The 25,149-nt window shown below is 48.4% G+C and overlaps 1 protein-coding gene across 1 annotated transcript in view; it reads left to right on the top strand.

Moving 5' to 3' along the window:
- LOC119247418 (solute carrier family 23 member 1-like) overlaps positions 1-25,149 on the top strand; it is a 32,463-nt gene that overhangs the window by 5,909 nt on the left and 1,405 nt on the right. The window contains exons 2-10 of the mRNA XM_037513852.2: positions 716-873; positions 4,598-4,757; positions 13,478-13,659; positions 15,006-15,126; positions 16,160-16,316; positions 18,344-18,597; positions 22,502-22,666; positions 23,020-23,128; positions 23,221-23,316. Coding sequence (XP_037369749.1) covers positions 716-873; positions 4,598-4,757; positions 13,478-13,659; positions 15,006-15,126; positions 16,160-16,316; positions 18,344-18,597; positions 22,502-22,666; positions 23,020-23,128; positions 23,221-23,316 — 1,402 coding nt within the window. The remainder of the gene's footprint in view (positions 1-715; positions 874-4,597; positions 4,758-13,477; positions 13,660-15,005; positions 15,127-16,159; positions 16,317-18,343; positions 18,598-22,501; positions 22,667-23,019; positions 23,129-23,220; positions 23,317-25,149) is intronic.

Raw genomic sequence — 25,149 nt, 5'->3', positions numbered from 1 at the left:
TGGAGGGGTGAAGTTGTCTCCCCAAATTATGTAGTTATGTAAACGAGTGGCAAATCAATAAGATGACAGGGAAAAAAAAGTTTGCCAGAATGGCACAGAGCACCAATGAACACATCACAAAAGAAAAAATATTACTAATACATTCAAGAAAAGTGCTTGAGAATGGACGTGAAAGCAATAAGGCTATTTCCACTTTTTTTTTTTTTTAATAGGGGCATGTTTACTTATTTATTTATTTGTTTGTTTGTTTGTTTATACATGCACTGGGGACAGTCAGAAGTGCGAGAGGGTGAGAGAATTCACCAGAGCCAGAGCGGGGAACAGAACAGGCAGAAGGACCGAAGTACACTGCTGAGGGGAGCAGCGGGTGGCAGGAGAGGTCTGTGCACCATGCGGGATCCTTCTTCGGTGGCCGGGGAGCAGCCGGGGATCGAACTGGCGCCACAGGCAGCTTCGCAACCCAGCGCTCAACCACTGCGCCACCAGGGAGGCCCCCCTATTTCCACTTTTTTCCATTTAGTATCCAAGCAATAGATGATTATTTAAAAGTTAGAATATCCAGCAGTGGTGAATGTTGGCAAAACAGGCAGGCTGGTCAATCCCACTGCCAATCCCCTGTGGGGACAGAGGCAAACATCCCCCCCACTACCCCCCTCACTCCCTCTCACTCCCCCTGCAGAGGGCACCCACCCCTCATGCTGTCCTCTGCCCGCAGCACTTCCTCACTGCCCTGGGTGGGCTGGTGGCTGTGCCGCTCATCCTGGCCAAGGACCTGTGTCTGCAGCACGACCCCCTGACCCAGAGCTACCTGATTGGCACCATCTTCTTCGTCTCTGGCATCTGCACTCTCCTGCAAGTGTTTTTGGGAATCAGGTAGGCAAGACTCCTCCCCTGGTAACACACTCCCTGGGTGTCAGGCTGGCTGGCTGGGCCTGAGGGGTGGATTGCGGGGGAGGGGGGCAGTGATTAGGAAGCTGCTGTGAGGAGAGCAGGAGCACTAGGAGTGAAAGCCTGGTTCAGACCCCAGCTCCATCGCTGCTGTGCGCCTCGGCTAGGCCTCTCCACCCCAGGCACACAAACCCGGAAGAGCTTCAGCCAAAACCTGCTCTTTAATAACATCAAACCAAGAGAGAGGCAGGGACATCTGTGCCACAGGGATACATTGAGCTGGGGACTCAAGTACTCCTGGAACTGTTAGCGGGCGGAATGAGGGGCACCCTGTTACCCCCAAACCTGCCTGCTCTAAATGGGTTCCGCTATCCACTGCGTAAAGTCAAAACTTAATGCATAAGACCTTCAACAGAAAATGACTTTAATACAGTTAGTGTGTAGTAGAGAGAAGAGAAGGAATATAGTTAAAATGGTTTCCCCATAAACACCCCAAGTTATTCATCCTCTGGTGAGTAAATGCCCAGCCAAACAGGTTGGCTCAAAGCTGGACCACTGAGGCCCCAAAGCCTGCCACAGTCTAAGGCACCTTCTGGTGGGGACCCAGACGAAAGGGACAGAAGGGGCCAGCAAGTCTGGAAGGAAAGGATCAACATCAAAACCCAAGATAAGACAAAGGCTGCCACTGTCAGCCTCCCACGGGTCTCTTATCCATGTCTCTGTCTCTTTCAATTGTCTCTTCCATGTCCCCGAGGCCCTGGTACAAGTCCCTGCCCAAGAGGCATGTGCGGCTGCTGCACATGTCTTCCTGCTCCACACACTTCTCCGGGTCTTCCCTCAGGTCCTCTCTGGTCTCCTCCCTTCTAGCCGACCCCCCTCACCCCGGGTGCTCAGCTCCACTCTTCATTTGCTGGGCCAGGGAACATGGGACGTCCGTGTTCTGTGGGGACCACACTGCTACAGAACCCTCTCACCATCTCCTGCCTCTGCTCAGCCTGCCCTTCGTATTTTCGAGAGGTACAAAGGGAGACCCACACATTCCACGACCAAATATTGAAACGTTAGAAGCAAACTCACAAAATCTTTAAAAAATACATATTTCGATCATCCCCCCTGGAGGGCCAGGTTTGAAGGTAGGACTCTCTGGCTCCTTGATGTTTGGCTGTTTGGGAACTGACAGCATGTTGCGGGGCAGAGGGCAGCCCCTGGTCAGTGTTCTCTTCCTATCTCGTGCTTGGCTCCAGATCACAAATGGCCCCACATGCATGAATGTGGACACCCCACCCTACACACCCACCTCTGTCCACTCACACCCCATGCACCATATACGATTGATTCTGCAAACAGCTGCCCCCCAAATAGCTGCTCCTCAAAGTGCCCCTGGGCCAGCCTTCAGGCCTAGGTGTGTGCACACCAAGCAGGCTCTGAAAGAGGCTCAGGGCCTCTGGGAAAGAGAATATTGGGACTCAAAGGGGACAGTTGTGCGGACCTGAGGTGGGCACATGCCCTTGGCCCTGTCGACATGCTGTGGAGTGTTCCAAACACAAAGCTCTTCTGGGCAGAGACTGTCCTTCCTCTTTAAACCTGAGATGGCATTTCGTGTCATCATGGAAAAGCTTTGATTTTGCAAACCATAGATCTTGAATTCTAGTCCTGGCTTCTATGCTCTGGGACATTGGACAAGTCCTTTGCCCTCTCTAAGGCCCAGTTTTCCCATCTGTAAAACAAGAGTTGAGCTAGAAAATATCTAAACAGGCCTCCCGTCACTACTGTAGTGGGCACCTGTGATATCAGCAGAGAAGATGACGAGGTGACGCGTTTCACCTGCAAAACTGGTAGTGGAAGAGCTGTGGCTGCCCCTTCTCAGCTCTGTGAGAAATGCAGACCTGTCAGGAGTTAAGGTTCAAAGAACGTAGATGCTCATAGAACAAGCAAAGCAAAAGGGAAATAAAATTAGGGAATGAACGCAGGCTGATGTCTTTAGAGCAGGGTGGGGGCAAAATGAACTGGAGTTTGATTCCACCCATGGAGACGTTAACTGCCTAAAAAATGATAGTGCAGAGCTATGAATCAAAGGTTAAGCAGATTTATTTGCTGCTTATTGCTTTAACCAGTATTTAATGATGGCCTTTCCTCAATTAGCTGATGTTGCAAGAAGATATTGGAAGGTCTTAGTAATTAAAACCACATTAAATAATAAAAAGGGGGTGATAAAGAGCAATAAGTGTTGCTTTGATATCAGCCTCCAGCCCCAGCCTGGCTGGAGCTGGCAGTTCATACCCTAGGCAGAAAGGATGGCTGCCTCCCAGCTACAACTCAGGGGTCTTGGAGTCCTTGCTTCTGAAATGCTGTAAGGGAATGCCTCACAATCCATTGAACCACAGGATATCGTGAACACTAATTCAAAAGGAAATCTGCAGTCCTGTGCCTATTGCAGCACTATTTACAATAGCCAAGATATGGAAACAACCCAATGCCCCAAAATAGACAAATGGATCAAACAGTCATGGTATATTTACAAATGGAATATTACTCAGCAATCAAAAAAGATAAACCCACGTCATGTACCACAACATGGATGGAGCTGGAAGGATTGTGCACAGTGAAATAAGTCAGGAGAAAGACAGATACCAGACGGTGTCACTTACATGTGGAATAGAGAAACCAGACAGAGAGTTAGATAAAGCTAAATTCAAAAACTAGCCCTTGAAAGCTGATTATAGAACTGAGGCATTCAGAAGGGGAGGGACCAGCACAAAATTGGGGTAGGAGGGCAGCACCGTGGACTGTGGTGGTGGATGGTGGGCATTTTGGTGGTGCTATGGTAGGGGATCCTATACTTTCACAATACAAACTGTGATATAAACCAACATTCACTCAATAAAAAAATGAAACAAAAACACCCCTTTGGTATAGTGAAGAAAAAGTACCAGAACTGGGTGTACCACAGTGACAAACGCAGTGAAGTCCGTCTTGTCCACCCTCCAAAATTCTAATGTCCAGGCGGGCAGAGTAAGTCACCTCGATGGCTCTGACCTCTAGGAAGAGAGTGTTGTTGGAGGTTGACTCATGGGTTGTGTCTACCTCACAGGGAAGGCGGGTCAGGCTGACACAGTCGGAAGTTCTCATGAAGCCAGAGCAAGAAGCTGATCAGGAGTGAGCGTGGGGTGGGGGGAGTGCCAGCTGGGGATACTCCCTGAGGATTGACCTCAGATCTGTTCAGTCCATGGGATAAAAAAGAGCCTGAAGGGAGAGGTGTGGGATTGCTGCTCATTGCTGAAGACAAAAAGGATTCTGATAACCCCAATATGGGCTGTGTGTGGTGGGCCAGCTCCGTATGTGGAGTTGTGCTTTGATCCTGGGATCTGGGCAAGTTTTTCTGGGACTGGGATAGACAATGGCACCACGAATCATCTTCCTGAGCTCTGTGCTATTTCCGGAGGGTTTTCTAGCACCGGATTCTCTTCCTGGGTGCCCATCTCTAAGACTGGGATTGGGTCAGTTTGTCTTTCCCCCACCCATCTCTCCAAAGTTTGACAGGGCTCGTGGGTCTGAGTTGGAGCTTGCCAGGAAGCCTCTTATACCAAGCAGGAGTAATGTGTTGTCTCTCAACCCAGCAAGGACTGGGGATTAAGAGGCACCTATTGGGGGACCAATAGGCCAGTGCTAAAGGCTCTCATGGGTAACTGCATCCTTTCCCCTCCTCCAGGCTGCCTATTCTGCAGGGAGGGACATTTGCTTTTGTGGCTCCCTCTCTGGCCATGCTCAACCTTCCCTCCTGGAAGTGCCCCGAGTGGACATTCAATGCCAGCCAGGTGAACACCAGTGCTCCTGAATTCATTGAGGAATGGCAGAGGAGAATACGAGAGGTAACAAGGCCAGGGTGTGCGGGGCGGAGTGGAGTTGATTCACATGCCCGGTGTTCGTGTGTAGTGTGTGTATATGGCTGGGCAGGCTGGGAGGAAGAAGCAGAGACAGCAATAAGTAGGTGGAAAAGGAAAGCTTCAGGGAGTTATAAGTGCAATGGGGAAAATAAAACAGGGTGATGAACAAGAGAGGGATTGGGGATGCTGGAGGGGAAGTGATGGGGAGTAGAAACAGAGGTGCGGGAGAGTGAGAGGATTCACCAGAGACAGAGTGGGGAACAGAACAGGCAGACTGACCGAAATACACTGCTGAGGGGAGCAGCGGGCGTGACAAGAGCAGTCTGCTGTGCCATGTGGGGAGCATCCTGGCTGGGGATTGAACTCTTGCTGCAGTGGCTGCGGATAGCTTCATGGTGCTGAGACTTAACTCCTTACACCACCAGTGAGGCCCTGGGGGTTCCAGTTCTTTCTGCTGCCATCTTGTATTTCCCCACTGGGAGCCCTTCTTATCCCATGCTCTTTCTTCTACTGGAGGAGGAATTTTGAAGACTTCTCTGCTACCCTTTAGAGATTGGGCAGCAAAAGTAACACCATTAAAGCTTCCTGTGTGTCCTTTCTTAGTGTATGTTCAAATGATTTAATAAATATATTGTTGCTGGGTCCTCTCCACTGGGTAGGATATATCCTGAAAATACCAGATTTTCCATTCCAGCCCATGAATGCCATCAGCATTCCATGAAGCCAAATTCAATTGATTTCTAGCATTCCTATGTTAGGGAACACAACTAAATCCCTAGACCTGGGAAAAATAGGGTTTCTTGATCCCCAAATATCTCAGCCATTCCTTTAAAACTGCTCCATGGGGGGCCTCATTGGTGGTGCAGCAGTTGAGCACTGGCCTGTGAAGCTGCCCACAGTCTCTGCAGTGCCAGTTAGATACCCGGCTGCCAGGGGAGGGTCCCACATGGCGCGCAGACCTCTCCTGCCGCCCGCTGCTCCCCTCAGCAGTGTACCTCGGTCCTTCTGCCTGTACTGCTCCCCGCTCTGGCTCTGGTGAATTCTCTCACCCTCTCATGCTTCTGACTGTACCCAGTGCTTGTATAAATAAATAAATAAATCTTAAAAAAAAACAAAACAAAAAACTGTTCCATGGATGACTCACTGTTGTCCCCCTCCTGTTTAGCTAGATCTTGCATTTTCTGCTCTGCAAATCCAGTCCTTTGTTGTTTCAAGTACACATTCTAGTTTTTAAATAATTTCACTGCTTTTCAGAAGTGATATGAAATATGAGACTACTTGATATTGTATTTCTTTTTTAAAAAATATTTATTTATTTATGCATACAAGAACTGGGGTACAGGCCAGAGATCCAGGGGGGTGAGAGGATTCACCAGAGACAGAGCGGGGAGCAGAACAGGCAGACTGACTGAAATACACTGCTGAGGGGAGCAGCGCGTGTGACAGGAGAGGTCTGCCGTGCTGTGTGGGTTTTTCCGTGGACGGCTGGGAATCAAACCTGAGCTGCAGAGGCTGTGGACAGCATCACAGTGCTGTGCTCAACCCACTGTGCCACCAGGGAGGCCCTGAAAGGTGAAATTTCAATAGCACCTTCTGTGACCCATTGCCAGATCAAACTGCTAGCCCACTGGCCGCAGCGCAAGAATCTATATAATCATATGGGACGATCCTGGGTATTCCTGTGTGCACAGTCACCCATGTGACTCAGCCTATTGGCTGAAGTTCACCTTGCCTTACTTTTTCATCGGGGTCCTGCTATTGAGAGGTCCAACTCTTCCAATCTTACCTTTTGCAGCTTGGGAAGCAACCCCCTAAGCAAGACTCCAGCCAGCACTTCTGGAATCCAGAGACTCACACAGTGAGACCCAAGTCTATGTAGCTAGAGTTAGATTTTCTTGTGAGGTAGTATCCACCCCAGGGGAGAGGGGACTGTCAGTCACTGATGGATCCCATGAGACCCTCTGTGCCTTTTCAACTCCTGTGTGTAACCACCTCCTTTCATCAGCAAATTTTATTGACCAGCCCCTTCCTTATTTGAATCCCTTTCTGACATCACTCAAGATGTGATTGAGATCAACGATCTTAGAGTCACTTGATGCCATTCAGTTGTGGTTCAGTCCCAAACAGTGCCTAGTAGCAGACGGGTTAGAAATGGTCTTTCAAAGGGACAGTGGGTGAGTAGCTGTCCCAGGTCACATGGCACCCAAACGCAGTCATTCAGCATGGCCCGCCACCAACTCTGCTCAAGTCTCAGGAGCACGGTGCTTGCAAAGATTGGTCTGAGTTTTAACTTGTGATTTTCAGCCGGAAACTTCTGCTGGTCTTCCCTTTCAAAGACAGGCTTTGCACGTGTTCTGATGTACTGTATCCCCACAGTGTCCCCAGATGGGGTGTCCCTCAATAATCTCATCACGACCTTGTGCTTCCTTCTTATCTCAGGGAAGGCCCAGAGGGATCAGAGCTATCATTTCTCTTTCTGGATCAGCCTCCTGTAGTTCCAGACCAAGAATAGCTCAGCATTTCACTTGTCAAGCTGGCAAGCCCTGGATGTTTGCAAGATTAGTTGGTTAATCTCAGGATGCCACGCTGGATCCCCAGTGGGGATGTCCTTCTTTAGTGAAGCCAAGTTCCACTACATACCAGTAAAAGGTATCACTGAACACATGTTGTTTGTGTTCTTCAATTTTTATTTTTGGCTTCGAAGCAAAAAACAAAAAACCTTGCTGGGTGCTGGGGCAGGGTGTTCACTCAGACCTACTAAGAACTGTAATTCCTTGTGCAAGAATCCATGACCTTCATACTAAGAAGAAAGATCTGACAAATTAATCTGTCCCTCCTCCTTAAGCACTTCTGCTGTTCAAATTGTTCTGCCAATGAAGAGTCTGTGCAGCACTGAATTTTGAAGTCTTGCCTTCTGTTTGAACGTACTGAGCAAAAGTTATAGGAAAGCATTTCCCTGGAGAATGGCCAGTGTTGTAGTGAGACGGGTGTTTGGGAATACTGGCTGCTGTGCCTGCAGTGAGTCCTGGATTCCCAGTGACAGAGACACCCATATTTTCTTCAATATATTTACAATTTATTTTTGTGTTTGTGATGTGTGGAGTCCTCTGAAGTAGGAGTCAGAACTCTTGGACCAAGGAAACATGGTTTAATCACACCTTGGGGTATTGTATAGCCACAAGAATGGATGGAATGCAGTCATTCTTGACAAAATGGAGGGATTTTTAGAGACCTGTATACAGTAAAGTAAGTCAGAACGCTAACAAAACTGGACATTTACGTAGGAGACAATTGGATAGAGTAAAGCAATTTAAAAAAACTAGTGGACGTAAACAAACATTCTGAGATGGGGGAAGGAGCACTGACTTAAAGATACTGGCAAAAACATTTTTTAACAGACAGAGCTGAGACATAAGACAATTATTCACTGTGGAACCAGGGGACAAGGAAGGGCAATTGAAGAGTGAAAAAAATATATAAATTAGGAGAAAAATTTAAAAAGGAAGACACTTTATTCCAACTATATAGTTATATAGAATCTATGTCCTATCAATGCATTGTTTTATTTAATATTCACTTTTTTCTCATTATTAGCACTGAAGGGATTTTGACCAAATATAATCAGTGCTGTAAATTATATTCTAAAATCATTAGCACTGAAAATGGCTTTTTTAAAAAATTCCACAGTTCACATTAAAAGTATAAAGGTTTGAAGTGATTTTTAAAACACGTATTTCTTAGCAAAGTTTACTGGAAAGTTTTGGTGCAATGATACCCCAGTAACCGTGAGCATCCCTAGATTCCAGATTTTGCTTTCAAAATACCCGTCCTCACAGAAAGGTAGCATTGTCTTGGAGAACAGCTGGTTCTAGGTCTGCAATAGGAAAAATACAACATGAATCTGCATAGTTTGTTATGCCTGAGCGGAAAGAGGTATTCAAACCCCGTGGCAGCCTGTCCAGAGTACAGAAACAAGTGTGAAGGGGAACCAAGGGCCATATTTGGAAAGAAAATTAAAAATAAAACATTTTATTTTTTAAGCTATGGCGCCTGCACCAAATCCAGCCTATAGTCATGAGTTAAAAAATTGTATAAAAAAAAAAAATGTGTGACAGAAGCTGCACGTGGCCCAGAAAATCTAAATTATTTACTATCCGGCTTTTTACAGAAAAGTTTCACGACTCTTGCTCTCTATCAGAGGGCCCAGGGAAGAGTCACTCTTGCTAGTTTGCACCATTTTTCTCACTTTGCCTCCCACTGTCCAACACAATGAGGCCAAACCCAGGTCTTATCGCTTGTATTTTAGCTCCCTCTGCTGGCCCAATGATTTTCACCAGCGCCGTGAACAAGAAAAAGTTCTTACAAGTTCAACTTCATTTATTAATTGATTGATTAAGTAGTATAATTTACTGAGTTGCCATACTGGAACTTAAGGTAGATTCTCCATGTTTCATGGAATCTTGTTTTTTTACACACACAACTCAGGGCTCGAAATCACTGGTGACCGGCAGTCCAACTACAAGGGCAATACTAGTTACAAATGAAAGTGACGCAAATACAGGGCCAAGAGGAATGTCATTACTTACTGGGAAATAAGAAATAATGGAGGGGCCTCCTTGGTGGCCTACAGGTTAAGTCTCAGAACTATCACCACTAAGGCCTGAATTTGATCCCTGGCCAGGGAGCTACCCACACGGCACAGCAGACCTCTCCTGTCTCGCCCGCTGCTCCCCTCAGCAGTGTATTTCAGTAGATCCATTTGTTCTGTTCCCTACTCTTTCTCTGATGAATCCTCACACCTTCCACCTCTGGCCTACACCCTGTTCTTCTATGCATAAATAAATAAATCTTAAAAAGAAATAATGGAGAGGTGAAGAGTGATTTGGTCTTAATAATAAAGTAAACAGTAGTAGGAAGAGCAGTGTCTTCAACATCTTAGACCAATTTGAACTTCACCTTCTAGAATCATGGTAGTATGAGCTGACATAGACCCTGTTCACATTATTAATGTGTGAAAATGCTGGGTACACATAATATCTTCAAATGCAGACTTGAGCTCAAAATTTAGGGGAAACCCCACTTTCTAGAAACAAGATGGACTCTGTACCCACAAAGACAGTACTTAGGATGATGGGATAAGGAGTCAGACCCAGATACAGGACCAAAGACTAAGGGCTTAGGTCTTAATGATCAACTGGGATCTTAAAAAAACTTTCCCTTTTGTGACTTGGGGCCCATAATATGCTAACCCCACAGCCTAGCAAATTAACAAGGAAGCCTTATATTCTGTCCAGGAACCCGTGGAAGGTATTGGAACATAGGTTTTCATGACAATTAAAAATTCCACCACTGCAATACTTATGGGTGTGGTGAGAGGATTCTCAAGCTGAGAAATTAAAGTCCTGTTAATGAAATATTTGCATTGCTCAGCAGTGGATGGTTGCACCAGCAAGGCATGGGGCGGGTTCTCTATCGATTCAGGAGATGGGTAAAGGAAAGTCCTGGAGCCCTCACTGGCTTTTTCACACTTTTAATGATCTTTCTGCACCATTTACAGTAAGGCATCCAGGTGCAGGACAGGCTTCCTGGCCCCTGCTGGATCTTTACTCTTTCTGGGCTTCCTTTTGCATCATCTCCTAGTCTCTTCTTCTTGCAGCTGAGGCTTTTCCTCTCATAGCCATTTTCTACCACTCTTCTCCATTCTCTGCCTTATGAATACACACACTACACTCCAGGTGTCCACCATCAGGCATGTGTACCCCAAGTCTACCTCCCAAGCGCCTCCTGCATTCAAGGCTGGAGGGGATAGCCACAGAGGCCAGCAGCACAAAATCCTGAGCATCTTCATTTACTGTACAAAGATGTAATTATATTCTTTAGGAATACTCACATTCCAAGACTCATAAGACTACCACAGGAAAAAAAAATCCCCTGAAAGTGAGCTCACATATGTAAAGGTCATCATTTCACAAAAGGAAGTAATGTATTATGAAGGAGAATCAGCAGAAACAAGAGAGAGTACAACAACTTGAAAGAGGAAATTAAATCAATATGTTTAAAATAATTAAAGAAATCCAGAAGAAATAGATATAATACAGAAAAAAGACAAGATGAAATAAGTGGAAAATTTGAAGATAGAACTAAATAGAACTTTAGATATCAAAATATGTAGAAAAGGGCCTCCTTGGTGGCACAAGGGGTTAAGCACCACACTATGAAGCAATCCGCAGCCCCTGCAGCACAAGTTCGATCCCTGGCCAGCGAGGGAGCTACCCCCATGGTGCAGCAGACCTCTCCTGTCTCACCTACTGCGCCTCTCAACAGTGTATTTCAGTAAGTCTACCTGTTCTGTTCCCCACTCTCTCTGTAGTGAATACTCTCACCCTGGCCTGTGCCCCAGCTCTTATATGCATAAATAAATACAATCTTAAAATACATATATATATAGTAAAAGAGCATTTAATTGGTTAAGTGGGTTAAACAAATTTAGAAACAGCAAAAAAGAGATTAATGAACTGAAAGTTTATCTAAGGAAATGATCCAGGATACTGTAACTATGTATTTGAAAATTATAGCATGGAAAACAGAAGAATGATAATAGAAATTAGTTTTCTAAGGCCATTGTACTATTTTTGAGGAGGATAGAAATATTTTGTGGACTCTTAGTACGCATTAAAAATTTAAGAATAACTTCCATAAAAATAAAAATAGAATGTAGGGGTTTCTGTTTCTGCATGTAAGGAGTTTGGAAATCATTGCATCCTAACAAGTGAAAAGCTAAACTGAAATATCAACAACCTTATTGGATCCATAAGAAAGGGAAGGTCATGGCCTCCAGAAGACTTATTTACAGTAGTTCCTTTTACCCAGTAAAAGTGTGTCTGGTTATCTAATAGAAAAATGACAAGGCATATCAAAAGGCAAAAAACACAATGTGAAGAGACAGAGAAAGCATAGGAACAAGACATGGAAGGGAAGTTGCAGTGCTCAGACCAAGAATTTAAAATAACTATGGTTAGTATGTAAGGGCTGTAACACATAAAGTAGACAACAGGCAAGAACAGATGGGCAGTGTCAGCAGAGAGAGGGAAATCCTAAGAAAGAAGCAAAAAGAAATACTAGAGATCAAAAACACTGGAAGAGGAACAAAGCCTGCCTTTGATGAGCTCATTAGTAAACTGGACACAGCAGAGGACAGATCTCAGCACTAGATGACATATCAATAGAATCCTTGAAAAGTGAAAAACAGAGAACAAAGACTGAAATGAAAAAAAAAAAACAACCCAGAATATCCAAGGGCTGTGGGGTGACTATCAATGATGTAATATGTATAAAGGGGACACCAGAAAATAAAATAGAGAAAGAAACACAAGGGATATTGGAAACAATGACCTAGGATTTCCCCCCAAATTAATGCCAGACACCAAACCACAGATCCAGGATGCTCAGGTAACACCAAGCAGGATTAATGCATCACCAAACCCCACCCCCACCCCCAAAAAAATATCAATCAATGAACAAAACAAAAACTACATTTGGGCGTAACATGTTCACACCAAAGAGAATCTAAGCTAAAGAAAAAGTCCTACAAGACGAGGAGTAAGACACCTAACCTACAGAGGAACAAAGATAATAACTGCATCTGATTCTCAGAAACCATGAGAGCAAGAGGAGAGTGGACTGAAACATTTAAAGCATTGGGAGTGAAAACCACATACCTAGAACTCTACCCTGCCAAATGATCCTTCATAAGTGAAGGAAAAATATTTTCTGAGGCAGGAAAAAACTGAAGGAATTTGTTGCCAGTGGGCCCACCTTGCAAGAAATGTTCAAGAAGTTCTTCAGAGACAAAGAAAATATGTTAATAGATCAGAAATTTTGGTTTTTTAAAAGATTTATTTTATTTATGCATCCAAGAGATGGGGTGTAGGTCAGAGGTGCGAGGCGTAGGGAGGTGAGAGGATTCACTAGAGACAGAGTGGGGAACAGAACAGGCAGATTGACTGAAATACACTGCTGAGGGGAGCAGCGGGTGAGAGAGGAGAGGTCTGCTGAACCATGTGGGTAGCTCCCTGGCTGGGGATTGAACTCATGCTGCAGTGGCTGCCACAGATAGCTTCATGGTGCTGAGACTTAACCCTTGCACCACCAGGGAGGCCCCTAGTTTTACACTTTTAATGGTTGGAAAAAATCAAATGAATAATATTTCAAGACTTGTCAGAATTAAATGAAGTTCAAGTTTTAGTGGCTGTGAAGTAATTCAACACACGACAAGGCTCATTTGTTTACATCTTGTCTGGAAAATTTCAACCGAGCCCATGTGGTCCACAAAGCCTAAAACGGTCACTATCTGGTCTTTCATAGAAAAAGTTTTTCAATTCCTACAGTAGAAAGTAAGAAAACAGAAGAATAAAGCAACAAGATGCCCAATGTATTACTGAGTGAGGCCAGTGTTACCAGTCACCATCACCAGCATACTCATCATTGCTATGGTCGATGATAATTCTGCCGTCTGCTTCCTTACAAGCTTCATGCTCAGGGAAGATTTCCAGTGGGTGCCTGGAAGTCCAGAATGGGGAGTCAGTGGTCCCTTCCCACAGTTCCTTTGGGGTCCAGGTTTGTCCCTCCCTTGCCTTTGAATGTCCTGAATCCTAGTGGCCAGATCTAGAAGTGGCCGGGGCTGAGCTGAGAACTCCCCTCTCCAGTTGCAGGGCGCCGTTATGGTGGCTTCCTGTGTCCAGATGCTAGTGGGTTTCTCAGGCCTCATTGGCTTCCTCCTGCGTTTCATTGGCCCCTTGACCATCGCTCCAACCATCTCCCTGGTGGCCCTGCCGCTCTTCGATTCTGCGGGCAATGACGCTGGGATCCACTGGGGGATTGCTGCTCTGTAAGTATTCTCTGGGCGGGGAGCTCCAGTCTAAATTCTCTTCAGTGGGAGAGTATCCAATAAGAATACTAGGAGTTCTGGGTATTGGCAAACTCTGCAAATACTGTCATGAACATTATGGGACCTTAAAAAGCAGTGTAATTGTTATGGATGCTTTGTTATGACTGCCATGTATTATGTTATTAGTACTTACAGATAATGAGTTCCTCACAGGAAATGTTTAGAAAAACTTCACAGAATGTTCCCAAAAAGTGGGTGCTGTCAGTCCTCTGCCTACTAAGGTTTCACTGAGCAAATGATGGCTCACCTGTAGCACCTGGGAAGGATGCACAGACATGGCCCCGGCTCCCCAGCACCATATAGTGCAGGAGGGAGGTAAGACTTGGCTCCAAGGACCATGACACCAGGATGCAGTGATGACAGATGCTGTACATGTTGAGGAGAGGGGGTGACGGCAGCCAGTGGGTAGAGCCCAGAAGGCTTTGTGGATAAAGACCCTAAGCATTTAAACAGTGCTTTGAAGGGACTTGGGGATGACCACACTGGACACATTTATTCTGACTGTAACTAGAAGACTGGAGTTTGCCAGAAGACTGGAGTTTGGCCCACCTGTCACCATCAAATGCCAGTAGAGACAGGAATGGAATCTTTAAGGTGCACTTTAATCAGCCAGCCAGCCATCTGTTGGATGGGTAGATAACGCCCTAAAGAAACTGCCTTGATGTTTCATTTCCAGCTGACTTTTTATAGAGAGTTGAACAAAGACAGTTCAGCAATAGACAGGCCTTCACTGCTGCCAGGAGCCCATGATGTCCAGCCCCTGGAGCTCCTTCTCACTCACCTAGACCCCTGGCCTCAAGCGCGCCAGTGTGCTGAGGCTGGTCATCGGAGACCACTGGCTCTCCGTGCTCCTCCAGACATGTCCTTGGGCTGGAAAATTAATGCAGAGTGGACAGCCATGAACAACATGTGTGCAGATTTCCTACTATACCAGCTTAGTGTCTCACCGATCTCCTCCTCCCTAGCCCCTATCATGACACAAAGACCACAGAATGACCCAGAGAGAAGATGATCTCTGGCTCTGTGGCCTTGGAGCTGACCGCTGGATGCACCCAGTAGCTGCCCCCAAGGAATATTAACTTCCCTGCCTGCAATTTCTTTTTCAGCACCTTTTTAGCCACTGCTTCTGAAAGGAACAGCCCACCCTTTCCAAGAGGGCAGGACCCTCTTGGGACCCTCCCTGAGTTGCAACTGCCCTCAGTTCCAGAGACACGCTCAGCCTCCCGCACCCTCACTGGGGCCAAGCGCCAGTGCGCCATGTTGGGTGTGGTTTGTTTCTGTTTCAGGACCATCTTCCTCATTGTGCTGTTTTCTCAATACCTGAAAAACATCGCGCTGCCCGTGCCCGTTTATGGACGAGAGAAGAAGTGTCACACCTCCAGGTTCTACCTGTTTCAGGTCTTCCCTGTAAGAAGCATCTCCACCCACCTCCATGTTTAGCTGACTTACCTGGACAGTGAGGGGACAGTCTCTCACGCTCCCAGGTGGCCCTTGAATCACCTGCTCCCCCATCTGCAGTGGCCTCTCCTCCTTGACCTTCCTAATTTCAGCAGAGGAGACCGAGAAGTTTGGGGGAAACTCCCTGAATGTTGGAGGGGTGTAATCCCATCCCAGCCCCTTCCTCGATGCTGTCTCTGGGGCAGAGCCTGGTTCTGGGTCACAGAACTCTGAGCAGAAAGTGGGGACAACCTTCTCCTGCTCCCGGGGAGGATCTCATAGCAAGGAACTGGGGAGACAGCCAGGTTTACCTCTAATTATGTAAACCAAGAGGGGGTTGTGTCCATCCTTCCTCACAGTGGCTCCTGGGTGATGCATGTCCCTGGTGGTGATGGTGCTACCTCCCCACTCAGAGCCGCCACTGCTGAATCTGCACTTCATAGTCAAGCATGTGTCACTGTCAGCCACACAGATCTGTTCTCAGGCTATATTTAACTGCAAACTACATTTCATATTGTTAAAAATGATGCTTCCACAGAATGATTGCACTGTAGGCCAGGGATTCTGAAATCCACTGTGGGGACACTGCTACAAACAGGTTTCTGGGGTCCTGCCAACAGCGATGAGAAATCAGTATGACTGAGGACCCCATGGAAGAAATCTGGCTCATTTCTGTAGATGAAGAAACAGGCGGCAGAGCTCAAGCCAGGTCACATGACCTGCCAACAGCGGAAGGCGCCAGATGGTGACCCTTTGACCCAGGCTGTACCCACTTAGCTAGATGCCTTTGCCTCTCTTTGACACTGGTCTCCCCAGAGTTCACGTTCCACCTTCCCTGAATGTGCTAATTATCTCCCGACACGCTGGTCCCTGCTGTCACTGGAGAGGGTGGTATCCCAAGACTTCCTCTTTTCAGAGAACTTTCCTGAACTCCTTCCTTTGCCCAACCCCTCTGCAGCCTGCAGGGGTGAGGCCCAGTGGCAAAGGTGGCTCCCCTTGGCAGGTGCTGCTGGCGCTCTGCATCTCCTGGCTCCTCTGCTTCGTGCTCACGGTCACCGACACCCTGCCCTCGGCCCCCACGGAATACGGGCACCTGGCACGCACCGACGCCAAAGGTGACGTCCTCAGCCAGGCCCCTTGGTTCCGCTTCCCTTACCCAGGTAAGAGAGCAGGGGACCCCTGCTTGCCAGAAGCCCCTTTACCAGCCGTGTCCAGGCCCTGGATGGGGAGCTGCCGGGGCAGGGCGCTCCTCCAAGGCAGGAGGGACAAGGTCCTGCAGCAGACATTGGGCTGTCCCAAGAATCCTCTGGGTGTGACAGGACAAAGGCTCCCACTCTCAAGCCTGCCTCCCAGCTGACCCACCTCCCTATTCCCTTCTCCCTCAGAACCCATAAGCCTGGGAGTGGGGAGAAGACAGAGGGGGCTCCTCCTCCTAGTCAGACCCTTGGGTGTCCTCTGGCATTCAGGGGCTCCTGCACCGAGAAGGCCAAGAACATTTCTGGAGAGAGGAGGACAAGGCCATCCTTGGGCCACTTCTGCTCTCCTTCCCCACCATTGTTGGCTGGGGTATAAATAACTGGGTTCCTGCGAGAAGTGCCCGGCCTCGTGGAGCCAGGGCCTCCCGGAATAAAACCTCAGGCCCTCCTGGGGCGAGGCCCCGTGGCCGGCCTTCTTTGCCGCGATTCTAGCGCAGGCTCTGCCCCAGGATGGGGGGACAGGTGGGGCGGGAATCCCAGCCATGGCCTGTGGACACTCTGGGGTGGGGACATGCTGCCCAGTCTTTTTTTTTTCTAACAACTCTGTTGACACACACAGTAATTCATGTAGCATAACATTCACCTTTTCAAGTCATACAATCCAGTGGTTTTCATTATATTCATAAAGTTGCCTGTACCGCAGCATTATCTAATTCCAGAATATTTTTATGGCCCGCAAGGGAAACACTGTACTTGCTAAGGGTCACCCCCTGGTGCTCCTGGTGTCCCCCTAGTCCTAGAGCATCATCTGCCTTCTGAAAGTTACCCACACATTACTGTTGTGTCAGAGCAGTTCCTTTCCTTGCTTTGCTTTGTGGCATAACTGAAAACTTTTTTAAAGCTTTCGGTTGGCTAAGAAGACACTGCCCCAGAAGCGGGTTCTCTCTCAGGAGATCTGGGTCACAGATTCTGCATTTCTTTTTCTTTTTTTAAGATTTATTTTTTATTTATACATTAGCTGGGGTACAGGCCAGAGGCATGGGAGGGTGAGAGGACTTGCCAGAGACAGAGCGGGGAGCAGAACAGGCAGTTGGACTGAAAGCACTGCTGAGGGGAGCAGCAGGTGAGGCAGGAGAGGTCTGCTGTGCCATGTGGGTAGCTCCCTGGCTGGCCGGGAATTGAACCCGTGCTGCAGAAGCTGTGCTGCGGACAGCTTCACAGTGGGGCGCTTAACCCGCTGCACCACTGGGGAGGCCCTTTTTTTTTTTTTTAAAGTCTTATTCATTCATGAATACAAGAACTGGGGTACAGACCAGAGGTGTGGGAGATCACAGGACTCACCAGAGAGAGTGGGGAGAACAGGCAGATCTACTGAAACACACTACTGAGGGGAGCAGGGGGCGAGACAGGAGAAGTCTGTCATGCCATGTGGGCAGCTCCCTGGCCGGCCAGGGATCGAACTCAAGCTGCAGAGTCTGCAGATAACTTCACAGTGCTGTGCTTAACCCCTTGCGCCACCAAGGAGGCCCAGATTCTGCATTTCTTTTTTTTTCTTTTATTTATTCATTTACACAAGAACCGGGGTACAGACCAGATGCACAGGAGGGTGAGAGGATTCACCAGAGCCAGAGTGGGGAACAGAACAGGCAGACTGATGAAATACACTGCTGAGGGGAGCAGCGGGCGCGGCAGGAGAGGTCTGCGCGCCATGTGGGACCCTCGCCTGTTGGCCGGGATCGAACCTGCGCTGCAGAGGCTGCGGACAGCTTCACAGCACAGCGCTCAATCACCTGCGCCACCAGGGGAGGCCCCAGATTCTGCATTTCTAACAAGCTCTCAGGACCGCATTTGAGTGGCAAGGGAGAGACCAGAGCAGCACATGCGCCTGGCTGCCCGGTGGCCACAGCTTTCCAGAGCGCCTTTGGTGGAGAAAGTGAGTTCCCGCGTCCTGCGACCTCTGCATTAATAGTCTCTCTGCACTGCATTTTCAGGACAGTGGGGCCTCCCCACCATCAGCCTGGCGGGGGTCTTCGGGATCATCGCCGGGGTGGTTTCCTCCATGGTGGAGTCCGTTGGCGATTATTATGCCTGTGCCCGGCTGGTGGGGGCCCCACCCCCTCCAAAGCACGCCATCAGCCGTGGCATTGGCATCGAGGGCCTGGGCTGCCTGCTGGCCGGGGCCTGGGGGACCGGCAATGGCACCACCTCCTACAGCGAGAATGTCGGAGCGCTGGGCATCACCAGGGTAAGTCTCCCGCGGGCACCTGAATCCGTCACCTTGTGTTAGTTTTCTATTGCTGCCGGAACAAATGACTTCCCACAAACTCTCTTTTGTTATTTTCCTGATCTGGAGGTCATTTTGACTCACGTCTCCCCAGGCTAAGACGACGGTATTGGCAAGGCCGTGTTCCTTCCTGGAGGCTCCAGGGAGAGTCTGTGGCCGGGCTTTCGCCATCATCCTGAGGCTGCCCACATTCATTCGCCACAGTGTCCACCGTCCATCTTCAAAGGCAGCAACGCTGCTTCTCGCTGACTTTCTTCACAGTCAGGTTTCCTGACCACAGCCGGGCAGAGCTCTGCTATAAAGACTGGTCCCATCTAGATAACTGATTGGTCCCATCTAGATAATTCAGGCGATTTGCCGCATCTCTAAGTCCTTCGCTTACATCTGCAAAGCCCTTTTTGCATATGGGGTAACATATCCACAGGTTTAGGGATTGGGTGTGGACATCCTTGAGTGGCTATTACTCTGCTTACCTGACTGGACCTTCTTTGGTTGAGGCTATTCCAGAAAGTCTGTCCTGGCCCCGGCAGACGTCAGTGGCTCTGTGAGCACTGAAGAAATTCCCTACTTTGAGAAGTTCAGCTGGGTCCATTACCCGAACAGTCAGCTGCCACCTCCGCTGGCAAGTCCCCAGAGCACCTCACACTCAGTCTGGCAAAGCTACAGACTCAGGACATGCCCTTTCTTTGCTTCCCCTCCTACAATCCTTGCCTTAGTGAGTTCACCCAAATCATCCTTAACGTCCTGCTGTCCTGGACCCCTGTGATAGATTTCATTTTCTCAACTTTTCTGCTCATCTTTCTGTCCTGCTCTCCATTCCCAATGCCACAACTTTATCATCTCTGTCCTGGACACCACAGTATCCCTAACAGTCTCTCTCCCCAGGCTCTCTGTAGTCTAGCTGCCACCTGGCTGCCCAAGGAACTTTCTAGAACCCAATTCTGATTAGATTAGTCCCTGGCTTACAGTCTCTTTATGGCTTCCCATGTTCCACAGCAAAACTGCATAAAGTCAGCAATTCTGCAGGATGGTGCTTTCTAAGATGCCTTAGAATATTATGCTGTTGCTTTTCACATTCTTGTGCACTTTGCAGTGGTTTCCAGCACAAGTCTGTTCCTGCTCCTCCAAATCCCCCACTCCCACCCCGCCTATTCCTGTAGCTCCCTCAGTGTATCTGCTGTGTGCTGGGGAGCATCCTGTCTTTCTGGCCTCAGACCATCCACCTCTACCCTGATTGGTCCCTCCTGGGTAATTGAGGCCAGCCAGCATGGCCTCTGGACCTCAGTGGGAGCTAAACTCTGTGAGCAAATAACCAAGCCAGCACTCACCCCAACAGCAAGTCCTATGTGCTGTGATGCCAAGGACCCTGATTCTTGCTTAGGGTTTCATAGACTTTGGGGCAAGCGAGGGGATGCTTTTCCATATGAGAGCCACTGACCCATACAGAACATTCAGAGAATGATGCAGCAAATCTTCCTGCTAAAAAGAATTAAACCTCATGCAGAACAGAAAGTCATAATCAATGAATAGAACGAGCATTTCTTTGATGTTCCAGTTCTACAATTCCAGTTCTTTAAAGGCAAGGGGAAGAGCAGGAAAGAGCCACATAGACACAGAGCAGTCTCCAAAGCAGAGAGGCACCAGTGGGGCACAGATAAACCTGATCTGGGGTCACCTCCCCCACGTGGACTTTTCAGGCACTTCTTGGTGGTGTGACTGCAATGAGGAGCTCTCACCCATGGGTTTGCTCCAATCTGGGGGAAATCAGGCTAAAGGCCCAGGCCTCCAGTCGCTTCTTTAGGATCCAGGCTCCCAGCTCAGATGCCAGAAGAGGCACCTGAGAGCAGAAGAGGCCCAAGGTTGCATGCTAAGTGCTGTGGTTGTGGAATTGGGGATGACTGCACCTCCAGACCATCAGCGTCTCCCGTGAGCAGCTGACAAATTGATCTGTTGTGCTTAGATTCGTGCCTTTGTTCCCACACTTAATGGTTTGGGTTGGGGACAAAACAAAATGTTCCTTTGGCGGTAAATGCTTACCACATGCCTTCAGATGAAGACATATTTATTCAATAAATAAGCTCAGACTAGAAAAAGAGGCAAAGGCAGAATCTGCTACTCTCTCACTGCATGAATGGACTTTAGTTAACAATAGAATAGTTGTTAAAAATATTATTAATTGGGGTAAAAGGCATGTGACATAAAAATTCCATTTTAATCTCTGTGAAATGACCAGCCATGTAGCGTGAAGCCTGGCCTGGTGCTTGCAGCCCATCAGGACTGTTCAGCTTTGCATCTAGGGTGGTAGAGTAACTTGCGGGGACTGGGAGTAGACAGGCACAATGGTGAGAAACTGGTTCGACAACTATCAAAATACAGTCATGGACCACAGTCTCGTAAGGGGATATTCAGGCCAGGACATGCGCAGTGAAGCCCTAACTTTTTTTTTTAGGATTTGCTTTTATTTATGCATGTAAGAACTGGGGTACAGACCAGAGGTGCGGGGGGTGAGAGGATTCACCAGAGACAGAGTGGGAAGCAGAACAGGCGGATCTACTGAACTGCCCTGCTGAGGGGTGCAGCCGGCGAGACAGGAGAGGTCTGCTGCGCCATGTGGGTCAGCTCCCTGGCCCCGGGATCGAACTTAGGCCGCAGTGGCTGGCGATGCCTTGATAGCGCTGAGACTTTAATCCCAGCACCACCAGGGAGACCCAGCAACCCAAACTTTTGAGGATGATATCGAAGGCCTCAAAGTCTGGGGTTGTTTGTATTCCTGACAGTAGTTGTCACCCAAACACTGTAACCCTTGACTCACATGACACTGGTACTGGCCAGCAGTGTGCCAGCTGGGGAAGCCTGGCACTGAACTGTGGGGAGAGTGTATGAACTACAGGTCATGGTCCTTATAGCACGGTGGTTTTCTTTTAATCTTTTTAGGACCTTGATTTTACTTCAAGATCCAATAGCATCTTTTTTTTTTTTTAAGATTTATTTATTTATGCATACAAGAGCTGGGGTACAGGCCAGAGGTGCAGGGGGTGAGAGGAGTCACCAGAGACAGAGTGGGGAACAGAACAGGCAGACTGACTGAAACACACTGCTGAGGGGAGCAGCGGGTGAGTCAGGAGAGGTCTGCTGCGCCATGTGGGTTGCTCCCTGGCTGGCTGGGGATCGAACTTGTGCTGCAGAGGCTGCAGATTGCTTCGCAGGGCAGTGCTCAACCCCTTGTGCCACCAGGAAGGTCCCAAGATCCAATAGCATCTTAAGGGGTGTGAAGCCTACTTCCTTTGGCTTCTAAAATACTTAGCAACTCAAAAAGACCTACGCAAAACAGAAAATGGGAATTCGTGACTTCAGTGCAGAATTGATGGTCTGTGGCATCAATTTTCAAACACACTTTCAGATTCTTGATAGCACCGGTTAATACTGTATGAGAGGGGCCTCTCTGGTGGCACAGCGGTTGAGCGCTGGGTTGCGAAGCTGCCCGCAGCCTCTGTCAGCGCGGTTCGATCCCTGGCTGCTACTGGAGGAACATGGCGCGCTCCTGCCACTACTTCAGCAGTGTACTTCGGTCCTTCTGCCTGCTCTGCTCCCCGCTCTTCTGGTATTTTCTCACCTCCCACGCGACTGACTGTACCCAGTGCTTGTATAAACAAACAAATAAATCAATCTTAAAAAAAAAATACTGTATGAGACCATAAAACAGGCTTCACTTCAGTTTGGTATGTTCTAAATAAACCTCAAAATAGATGAAAGAGAAATCAGGGTTTATACCAAGTCCATAATAATAGCTTTGATAAAGTCTAATATTTCCTTAATCAATGGCTGGTGTTGAGTCTCTCCCGCACCCTCTCCCCGCGTCCCGCAGGTGGGGAGCCGGATGGTGATCGTGGCCGCAGGCTGTGTGCTGCTCCTCATGGGGATGTTTGGGAAGATCGGAGCTGCGTTTGCCACCATCCCAACCCCCGTGATCGGAGGCATGTTCCTGGTGATGTTCGGGGTCATCACTGCCGTGGGGATTTCCAATCTGCAGGTGAGACGAGGCACCCTTAGAAAAGCAGTGACGCCTTGGGATGAGTGGTCCAGGGCTGGGGCCAGGGAGGAGAAGGTCATCTCAGCCCCAGAACCCCTACTGGCCCCCAAAGGGGAGAAAGAAATAACCAGAAGTTTCCAAACCTGTGCAGAATAGAAATTGCTTCAGTTTGAACCGGATTGTCCAAACTGCTGTGTTCCCAAGGTCAGCTGGGAGTCTCCGCTTGGCTGCCCCACAGAGCATGCACGCTGAGCCTAGCTGCCCTCTGGCAGTGGTGGGGGTGCTGGGGTGGGTGTCTGATGTGTCATAAATGCACTGATGACCTGGTGCCCGCCGGGGCCTCTCTCCTGCAGTACGTAGACATGAACTCATCCCGGAATCTCTTTGTGTTTGGCTTTTCCATCTACTGTGGCCTCGCCATTCCCAACTGGGTCAACAAGAACCAGGAGAAGCTCCAGACAGGTGATAACACATCTAGACTGTAATCACTCCAGGGTGGAGCCGGTGGGATCTTTGGTTCCTGGGATTTCTTGTCACCTTTGTCTCCACCCCAGGGATTCTCCAGCTGGATCAGGTCATCCAGGTGCTGCTGACCACCGGCATGTTCGTGGGTGGATTTCTGGGCTTCCTGCTGGACAATACCATTCCTGGTAGGACCCACTTTCTCTCTACAAGCTACTGATTTGGGGAGATGGCCAGCTTTGAGCTTTTGTGGCCCCAGTTACTGTGGCAGGTTGGCCACAGTGTACACTGTGGGGGCCCCGGGTGGGTCTGGGTATGGTCTGACGTGCATGCATTTTCTAGAGCTGGCATCACAAAATTCCACAAAGAGTGGCTAATATAACTGAAATATATTGTCCCATCATTTGGAGGCTAGAAGTCAAAGATCAAAGTGGTTTCCTGTGGGGCTTCTTCCCTGGTGACCTTCTAGCTGTGTCCTCTTGTACCCTTTGTATCTCTTCCTCTTCTCTCTTGGGGGAATCGCCTCTTCTTAAAAAAGACACCAGACAAGTTGGATTAGGGTCAACCTAAAGACTTTATCTTTAAGTGAATCACCCCTTCAAAGGTATATTCTGAGATATGAGGAGTCAGGGCAGCAACCTATGAATTTTGGGGAGACACAACTAAGCCCAAAACAGGACCTAAGGTGAGAAAATTCATCAGAAACAAAACAAGGGCCTCCCCTGGTGGAACAGTGGTTGAACGCTGGGCTGCAAGCTGCCTGCAGCCTCTGCAGCGCCGGTTTGATCCCCGGCCACTGGCGAGGGTCCCACATGGCGCGACAGACCTCTCCTGTCTCACCTGCTGCTCCCCTCAGCAGTGTATTTCGTCAGTCTGCCTGTTCTGTTCCCCGCTCTGTCTCTGGTGAATCTTCTCACCCTCCTTCTGCGTTTCTGACTGTACCCAGTGCTTGTATAAATAAATAAATAAAACTTCAAAAAAAAAACCAAAACAAAACAAGACAAAAAAAATATTCTCACATATAAAATAATTAAAAAAAAAAAGAAACAAAACAAAAAGGCATAGCTCCCCTCTGGAGCTTGCAGTGTAGCTGGTGGCAACTACAACAGGGCGATTGCTGCTCTGTCTCTCCCCACCTCCCTCTCCTGTTCTCCCTTCCTATTTTCAAAAAACCCCAGTGAGCAAGAGTCCAGCAAGATGGCAGCAGAGTAAAAATACTCTGGACATGCCTCCTCCAAAGACGCGTAACAAGACTGATGTGAAACAAAGCCAAATATTGTTTAAAAATGAACAATGATATAAAAATAAAACAGTTAATTAAAAAACTAAAAAACAAAACAAAGCAAAATGAAAAAAACCTCTGAGGGGAAACTGACTACCACGTCCACAATAGGAGCCTCGGCCTGAGGCAGGGCAGGAGGAGAAACTTTAAGTGAACGATGTTTATAGTGATAACGGGGTAGTACAGGGGAGCGGCTGCTGTGAGGGGCCCTTAAACTTAGTGACATGCCCCAGAAACCCACAGGCTTCTAGGGGAAGAGACAGGAAGAGTCACCTTGCAGGGTTCTAGCTTGGTCATGAGTAAAGCGAGTCTCTAAGTGCTGTGGATGTGGAAGGCGAAGATTCAGCTGCCACCGCTGTTGGCTTTCTATGCTCCCTCTTGCCCCCCACCCCCAGCCTGTGGAGGGACCCCTGCTTTATGATCTACTCTCCACCCTCTCTCCACCAAGTGTAAAATGCAGCTGCAGTCCAGAAGCATTAAAACGGGGAAAGGTCCACCCCCAAAGATGAGGACAGGAGGGCAGTTCACCTGTGACTGTACCTGCAGCTCCAGTGTCAGCCCCAGCAGAAGCTCAGGGAAGGCCTGATGAGGTTCTGCTGGGCTGAACCTGAGCCTTGGGCTTGGCGGAGGAGCTGCTGTTGGCAGGTGGAAGGCACTTGACTCTCCCGGGCGCCTCCAGAGGGCGTCGGAGTTTCCCTCCTGCCCACTTCTGCCCCCTTCTCCAGAGCCCAGACTTGAC

This window comes from Talpa occidentalis, unplaced genomic scaffold (genome assembly GCF_014898055.3).
Source record: "Talpa occidentalis isolate TD23 unplaced genomic scaffold, MPIMG_talOcc4v2.1, whole genome shotgun sequence".
Taxonomy (NCBI): Eukaryota; Metazoa; Chordata; class Mammalia; order Eulipotyphla; family Talpidae; genus Talpa; species Talpa occidentalis.
The sequence above is the reverse complement of the archived record's forward strand: the minus strand, read 5'-3'. Positions and strand labels throughout refer to the sequence as shown.